General features: G+C 37.6%; 1 protein-coding gene across 2 annotated transcripts in view; it reads left to right on the top strand.

Moving 5' to 3' along the window:
* Nucleotides 1-236: 236 nt before the first annotated feature.
* LOC148736689 (uncharacterized) overlaps nucleotides 237-8,675 on the top strand; it is a 17,093-nt gene continuing 8,654 nt past the window's right edge. The window contains exons 1-6 of one of the 2 annotated variants that reach the window (XM_088747743.1): nucleotides 237-387; nucleotides 5,781-5,870; nucleotides 6,286-6,389; nucleotides 7,031-7,088; nucleotides 7,775-7,984; nucleotides 8,142-8,327. In XM_088747743.1, the coding sequence (XP_088603869.1) occupies nucleotides 6,351-6,389; nucleotides 7,031-7,088; nucleotides 7,775-7,984; nucleotides 8,142-8,327 (493 nt within the window). In that variant the 5' untranslated portion in view covers nucleotides 237-387; nucleotides 5,781-5,870; nucleotides 6,286-6,350. The remainder of the gene's footprint in view (nucleotides 388-5,780; nucleotides 5,871-6,285; nucleotides 6,390-7,030; nucleotides 7,089-7,774; nucleotides 7,985-8,141; nucleotides 8,328-8,675) is intronic. The other variant, XM_088747742.1, reaches the window with a different exon arrangement.

The following is an 8,675-nucleotide window of genomic DNA, read 5'->3' as shown; positions in this document are numbered from 1 at the left end:
CAACTCGCTTTTAAAAACCCTAAATTAGAGAAGAATGGGCCAAAACTGGCCCACTAGGCTACGTAAAACTAAGATAAAGCGGTTTCAACGAAAGGTAATGATTATAACATAAAATAGGTTTAAAATTAGCTTAAAACTGTTTAAACTGCCATTGGTTGAGACTCACTCAATGCTATACCAGATGGTTGCAAGCCCACAATGTTCCTGTTCTCTTATTGGCTTGCTTCAAAGTAAAATTATAATGCTTTGTTTTATACGAAATAATCATCCCTGTCATCTTCTTACTGTTTATTTTCCTCGTCATCACGGAGCGAAGGTGTATGTTTAGCGACTCTCAAATTTGCTTGAAAAGAATCGATTTACAGGCAGAGGGACAAGTTGAGAAAGGTATTTAAATTGTTTTTCTGGTATCGTTCGGATCACTGAAACATGCTTCATCCTTGTATAATTCTGTTGTTAAGTTGTTGATGACGTTCTGTGTATAAGTAATCTTCGCTGGTGATCAGCGCCTACTTTAACGATGTTATTTTTAAAACTTATTCTGGTAACTTGAGAGGAATTATTCAGTTTCATACCTACTTATCTTCTAACTCTGGTCTGGGAATGGCTTCCATGAACTTTAGGTTATGATTGTGAAATACAATCTTCGCAAGTCGAACTGACCTTTGGCACAATTTTATGCTGTATGACTTACTTGTAATTAATGCTTGATAATTTAGCGCTACCATATAGATCTAAGAGATCGCTAGAAAGAGGTGTTTATTAATTTCCGGAGTGTTTTTTAATTTGAGGAATGAAAAATTCAACGATTGTCGTAATGTCCTGAAATTAAGATTATTAATCGCAAAGGGCTTCACTTACGATTATTAGTCGCAAAGAGTGTACTATTGCGATTAATAATCGTGGAAAGTACGGCTATTAATCGTGACTGCATCATTAATAGTCGTGTTTGACGCGCTTTTAGACTAATAAACTAATAATCGTGCATCGTACGGTTAATAATCGCATCTGAGAGCAAATGTCATTATTAATCGTACTCCTCTCCAGAGAAAGTTCAAGCAGAAATTTTTTTGGACGGCCGCCATTACGACCAAAAATTCAGAAGTAAGTACTTCTTCGCACATGGATTTTCAAGCAATAAATGTCACACATTTGAAGTCTTCTTGGGTTCAAGTTCTCAGTGAACTTCATTTCTGTTTAAAAAGTGTGTTTACCAATGACGTTTTTCTTTTCTTTCGTCCTTCGACGAAGTTCAGCGCGGGCTTTCGATATCTTAAGAGAGTTGACCAACGTTTCTTCTCGATGACCTAGAACAATGTAAGCAAATACGTTAATTTTGGACAGGTTTTAAGTAGATTTAAGTTTAACCGAATACAGTTGCAAACGAACAGCCAAATGAGTCAAATCATGACAAATGCCAAATCCCAACAACGGCCTTTTGCGAAGTTGAAACGTATGTTTGTGAGCAAGCGACAGATGAAACCGGCGGCGGTGAGCGATGTGATACAATTATTTCAGGTGTGGATACAGGCGGCCGAAGCTCTCTTTGAGAACCACACAAGGAACCCAGTTTGCATATCGATTTCTAAGGATTTGTATGGGATTTTCTACAAGATAGCCATAGAGATAGTTAAAAGTGAAAATATTAAATAAAAATGGCTTACCTTATTCCATACGTGTGTTGCTTGCTCCTGGTGTCGTTATTTTACCGATTTCACTTGGTTTAATCGTTTTTTTTTAAGCGGTTTTTTTTTTAATCCTGGTTTTCTCTTCTTATAGAGAAGTCTTCTCTTTAAGAAGAGAAAACCAGGATTAAAAAAAAACCGCTTAAATCAAGTGAAATCGGTAAAATAACGACACCAGGAGCAAGCAACACACGTATGGAATAAGGTAAGTCATTTTTATTAATATTTTCACTTTTAACTATCTCTATGGATATCTTGTAGAAAATCCCATACATATCCTGAGAAATCGATATGCAAATTGTGTTCCTTGTGTGGTTTTCAAAGAGAGCTTCGGCCGCCTGTGGTGTGGATAACTTGCATCGCACTCCGCTAGTCCCGGCTTTACTGAATTATAAATTGTCAGACTCAATCCAAAAAAAAAAGAAACGTTTCACTTATTTCCCTGCCCCGATTTCTTTTCTTTTCTTTTCTTTTTTTATTTTCTTGTTTAATCAAACGTAATACGAGATGCGTTTGCATTTTTCATAAATGAAGAGGAAAGATTAATTCGAGTCGCGGGTTCATTTCTCCATCCCGCAAGACTCTAATTCTTTCCAGAACTATTGTGTTTCGAAATGGGTCGTTTAACAGCAATGGGAAAACGCTGCTCCAGAATGGAAAAACTATTTTCGATATTTTGAGTGAAACCCACCCCGGCGAGATTGGCAAAACAAGAATGGCCTTTCTTCATTTATCTCAAATAATAACTGTTTTACACTCTTTCATTTTAGGCAAACAAACTGACAAGCAAATCAGAAAAACAGTGCGCGACTGTAGACTCATGCTACCGATGCGATTATATTTAGTTACGCGTCATTTTAATAGATCAAAACACATCATGTCGCATGGGTTTTTGTATTTTCCGAAACTTCTTTTATTCGATTAGCATATTTCTGAGAGATAAATTTAGGTAATATCTAAGTGTGCAATGGGTTCTTGTCGAAAGTTTTTTTTTACGCAGTCAAAATTCAATTTGTAGGAATTTCGAAGCCTGCGTCACGCACCCGTTCGGGATGAAAAAGAAAAAATTCATATTAATCAATGTTATAGTTTCAGCCCAAACACGTATCACATCGATCACTGCAGCCGGTTTCATCTGTCGCTTGCTCATAAACATACGTTTCAACTTCGTAAAAGGCCGTTATTGGGATTCGACATTCGTCGTAATTTGACCTATTTGGCTGTTCGTTTGCAACTGAAACTTAAATCTACTTAAAACCTGTCCGAAATTAACGTATTTACTTACATTCTAAGTCATCGAGAAGAAACGTTGGTTAACTCTCTCACGATATCGAAAGCCCGGGCTGAACTTCGTCGAAGGACGAAAGAAAAGAAAAACGTTGTTGAAGTTCACTGAGAACTTGAACCCAAGAAGACTTCAAATGTGTGACATTTATTGCTTGAAAAGCCATGTGCGAAGAAGTACTTACTTCTGAATTTTTGGTCGTAATGGTGGCCTTTAAAACAAAATTTCTGGTTGAACTTTCTTTGGAGAGGAGTACGATTAATAATGATATTTGCTGTCAGATGCGATTATTCACCGTACGATGCACGATTATTAGTCTAAAAGCGCGTCAAACACGACCATTAATGATGAAGTCACGATTAATAGCCGTACTTTCCACGATTATTAATCGCAATAGTACACTCTTTGTGACTAATAATCGTGAGTGAAGCCCTTTGCGATTAATAATCTTAATTTCTGGACCTTACGACAAATAATCGTTGAGTTTTTCAATCCTGAAATTAAAAAACACTCCGGAAATTAATAAATACCTGTTAAGAGTGAAATTATTTTGGCAAGTTAGCGTATTTCGCGGAAGCATTTCCTCTTAAAACAGTACATTGAAGGAAAACAATTTAGCGCAGGAAAGAAAATTAAAATATTTCAGATGTAAAGGAGATATCTTGCAATTTTGTGATAACACTTTTTGTTTTTCCAAGAGACTGACACCCAAAGTGCGTCAGCACCTTCCGATTGATTGAACTATGTTGTATTTCGATTGATTTGCATCGTAGGCTCAAGTTAATTCTATCAGCTGTTGGCCACCAAATTAGTGAAACACTTCTCAGTTGTTGATAACTTTAAAAATTTTGAATGAAATAACAAAAATAGACTCGATACAGTCACAAAAACAAAACAAAACTAAACAAAAAATTAAAAAAAAACCAAAGCGAAATAAAAACGAAAACAAAACACATAAAGGAATAAAAGAACCAGAAAAATTTCCAGAGTTTATGAAGGAACCACATTTTGGCAGCTATCGGTTAAAACAGTCCAATGACGCTGGCATGACGCCTTGACAAGTGATAGAGCTGAGGCAGTATTCCCTTCGGAGGAAAGCGCGCGTGCTCTTCGACCAATGACAGCCTCTCTGATTATGCTTCGCCCTAAATATTTCAGATCTATAATACTTTCGTACGATGGCCCAGAAGTCTCAACGCAAACAAAAAATATATTGGAGTAAATAAAAAATATACTGCAGCAAATAAAAAAAATCAAAACGCAAAGAAAAAAAGTGTCGAGGCAAATAAAAAATGCAACGCAAACAAAAAGTACTGCAGCAAATAAAATATGCAACGCAAGCAAAAAAAAAAAAGGAAAACGCAAACAAAAAAAATTAGAACGCAACGCCAAGGAAGACTGGGTAATAGTTCTTAGTTTCCCGCCAAAACAGCATGAACTGGAACTCGCTTTTGGTTATGGACGAAAGCGATCTGCGTAGGATTATAGAAGATCACTTTCATCAAGGGTATGAAAATGGAGTTATTATCGATTTTTAAAGGAGCAGCATGGTACTTTCATAAGTTCGCTGCAAAACATGGTTTCGGAAAGGGGAACAAGAAAAGGATGGAACGAGTGTTGGCGGGAAATTAAGAACTATTACCCAGTCTTCCTTGGCGTTGCGCTCCAATTTTTTTGTTTGCGTTTTCTTTTTTTTTTTGGTTGCGTTGCATATTTTATTTGATGCAGTATCTTTTGTTTGCGTTGCATTTTTTTTTTGCTGCGGTACTTTTTTTCTTTGCGTTTTGATTTTTTATTTGCTGCAGTATATTTTTTAGTCGCTGCAGTTTATTTTTTATTTGCTGCAGTATATTTTTTAGTCGCTGCAGTTTATTTTTTATTTGCTGCAGTATATTTTTTGTTTGCGTTGAGCCTTCTGGGCCACCGTACTTTCGCCATTGCGGGTAAACATCGCGAGAACAATAGGCGCTCTGCTCGATGTGTGTCCAAAAACAGACACTCGTGACTAGAGTCGGATGCTTTTGTTTGAAATTGGAAGTACTTGTCTTAGAAGGTCTAAGGTGCGCCGGACTGGTTGAAATATGTTGTCTATTGTTTTTTAAAGGTAATTAGAAATTCATACATAGATTAATCATTAATAGTTATACATCAAGATGGTTCTCAATCCAAAGACGAAGACGTGCAGAATTCCTGTAAGCTTAATACAATCCTTTTATTTTCACTGAGTTTTTAAACCTGGTCACTAAAAAATTAGGCTCTGCAAAGGGTATTCAGCACAGGCAGGGATTGAAGGAAGTGAGTTCTTAAAGAAATTATGATGCCACGTCAGTGGAGGGAAATACGAGATGGTTTGTTTTTGTCAACTGGGTTTGCGGATGTAAAGGGTTCCCAAAGCTGATGTTCAAAGCGCTAGCCCTCGTTAGAGCGATGGAACGAGGGGTTGACACTCATTACTGGTTGGGTTGTTAAAGCTTTAACACTGAATACTGATTAAGTGTCTAAGACGAATTTAGATGTGCGAAACTTTTTGAAAGGTATATTTTTAAAGAGTTAGGTTACAATTTTCTAATTTTCTTGAAAAAGCGAGAGATGAAAGCGTTTACGGATTCTTGCTTAGTATGGTAAGTAACAAGAAGATCTGATAAAAAATTCAAATTAAAATTTTATGCTCTCACAGATGCAGTTTTAATGAGAAAACCGATACACATAGTTATTTGACGACGGACTGGTATTGCGAATTGCATGTCTCAATTTATCATCCAAAAAGATTCCCTGCGGCGGAGTTAAATCTTTTTTCTGTTAATTATCAGGCAAGAGGTCTTGTCGGCGTTCAAGCAAGCAGTCCACGTTAATCTACAGGTATATCAAATGATGACCAATTCATAGTGGCCTCCATTAACGTAAGTAGATCAGTTTTCTATAGATAATCCATTTATAGGTGTCTTGTTTAAATCATGTTGTCTTACATAACACTGAATTTGAGATTTATCTCCTCAATCAGCATGAAAACATCAAAATTAATCAGTAAAATTAAGTTACCGGGTGAAAAACTTTGGATGTCGATGAGAATTATTTAAACTAATTCTGGTTTTAAAAAGGCAGAACCGCTAAATGTTGGCGGCGTGTGGCGCATTCGCATAGCTATTGATAACAATTGTGAAATTAAGAATTTAGGAATTTTGAAAACAATAAAACAAAAGTAAGACTGTAAGAATCACTTAATCAAACCGCCTCGACTACAAAAAATGATAGTGGCCATTTACACCAATTAGAATTGTTAGATATCCCAGCTAATCCTAGTGGTTAAAACCGCAGGTTTTTCAAGGCTAATCTATCTGCAGTTTTCTTTGGTTGCCATTTTAAAGAAGGCTGAAATTACCATGTTGAGGAAGGCCTTGCTCAAAATGACAACAGTGTGTGTGAGTACAAAAACTTTTCACTTTTGGAAACAAAGTTCTTTTCTTTTTATAATCCAAAGAAATTATGATGTTTCATTCTTCTAGTCCTTCAAGCAAAACAGTGAGGATTAAGGGAAAGTGTATTAGTTAGCTTAGCCTTTCGCAACTGTATTTGGTCACATCTATCCGGCGCACTCCGCCTTGGCTCGACGACGTTCAGCTTTTTTGTCTTGCGTTTACTCATTATATCAGCTTATTCATAAATGTAATTTGACATTCAGTCCGAAATTGCCACCAAGGTTGGTCCAAACCTCAGCCAAAGTTACTCTGATTTCCGTTATTTTGAGGGTAAAAAACACGGATTTAAAGGGAAATTTGAGTTCAAATCGATGCAAACACTACAATGTGCATTTCCCCTATTTGAGACACGAGACGTTAGGAATGCTTATGAAAACTTCCTTCCAAATTTTGTGGGTAAAAACCGAAACTTTGATGAGAAACTGGTTTTCTCTTGACACAGAAGTTTTGGGCCCATGCCAACTCGTTTGTAAGGTTTTCTGTGATTTTAAGCATGTTACACTCACTTAGAGGAGAATACTTGAAATTCTGAATTCTATAAAAATTTTTATTTGATAAACATATTTTCTGACTTTCAAATACAGGTTATGATACGAACTGGAGTATTGATTTTGTTTTTAAAAACCTCGGAAGTGGCGCCAGGTATGTAAAGACAAAAGGGTTTGAATTTGCAACACGTCGCATGTTGCTGAACTGCGAAAATGCGTCAGATTTCAATCGAAAATGTTTGCCAGTTTGCACAGGATACAGTTGCAATAGGGCGACCCACATGGAAAGTGCCTTCTTCGTTAGAAAAGACGTTTTTCGTCTAGACACAAGCGTGGGACAACCAAGAATTTCTGAGTAGCGATGGAGAATCGAACCTAGCATTTGCTTTTTAAATTTCACTGGCTGTTGAATTATCAGTATAGACATATCCGATTGTAAGCTGCTTCTAATTGGACTATTTCAATCGGCGAACAGTCTATTTCCGGCAACAGTCAATTTGCTAATAAACAAGCACTCTTAAGATTCAATCGAATTTGATTGTCTGGGTATGAACTTAGCTAGATCCGAAAATGAGTTGGCCCAGGAACGGAGAAAGTAGACAACTTTAAACTTTCGACCTTCGTCGGCAAGTTGACACCCTGGCGTGATAAAAGATTTTTCAACCTTAGAAGGATCGTGTACCTTCTAAATCTTCGCCTGAAGAGGGAATGGCGCGAGAACTAACCTTCCCAGTGCCAGGTCCCCGTCAGCTAAAAAGTATATTAAATTTTAAGTTATAAACTTAACTTAGAGTTCAAGATTCCATTGTATCAAAGTATTAAATTATCTTTTTACCTCAGCTGACTTGGCATTAAGACAACCGGCTAATATGTCTGGTGACGATGGCTCAGTGGCAGCACTCGCTGTTGAAGGAACAACAGGAAGGTGTGCAGTAACAAGTCTCCTCACAGATCCCTGGTGGCGTGTGGATCTGGGGACGAGCTACACTGTGGATGTGGTAAACATTATTAGCGGTGCAGATGGATTAACAGATTTTGAAATAAGAGTCGGTCAGTGTTCCTTCGCTCCTAGTTGAATTCAATCCTCTTACATGGTCTCGCCTCACACATTAACATCTCTGTATTTTACCTATGCAGTGTGCATTTATCGATTCATAAGTAGTTTTGTAGATTTATATTTATTTCTGGCATTTTACACTTTCCTAAGGGGACAATCTCGGTAACAGAGGAAATTCAAACCAAAAGTGTGGGGGACTATACACCATGACGTCTTCACAGGAAAAATCCTTCGAATGCATCCCTGGACTTAGAGGTCGATATGTAAACATCCGAATAGCGGGAAGAAGCAAGAAGCTGAATATCTGTGAGGTGTCCGTGAATCCTAATCCAACAGGTGAATAAACTGCTATGGATAAGTGAAGACAGGTAGCTGTAAGGTGGGGAGGTGGGCAATTAGGCTGGTATCTATATGGGAATGTGTATAAGTAGGAAAAGGGGGTAGGTAGGTAGGTAGGTGGACAACTGACAAGGGTTGTGGCTATTTGAGAATGCAGGTAAGTGGGTATGAAGATGTGTACGTAGGTAGACAACAAAGCTGGTGGCTATACGAGAATGTAGGTAGGTGGATATGGAGGTGGCTGGTGGCTATATGAGAATGTACGTAGGTGGGTATGGAGGTGGCTGGTGACTGGTGGCTATACGAGAATGTAGGTAGGTGGATATGGAGGTGGCTGGTGGCTAT

This window comes from Stylophora pistillata, chromosome 2 (genome assembly GCF_964205215.1).
Source record: "Stylophora pistillata chromosome 2, jaStyPist1.2, whole genome shotgun sequence".
Classification (NCBI taxonomy): Eukaryota; Metazoa; Cnidaria; class Anthozoa; order Scleractinia; family Pocilloporidae; genus Stylophora; species Stylophora pistillata.
Note: the sequence above shows the minus strand (reverse complement) of the source record. Positions and strands in the feature narration are given on the sequence as shown.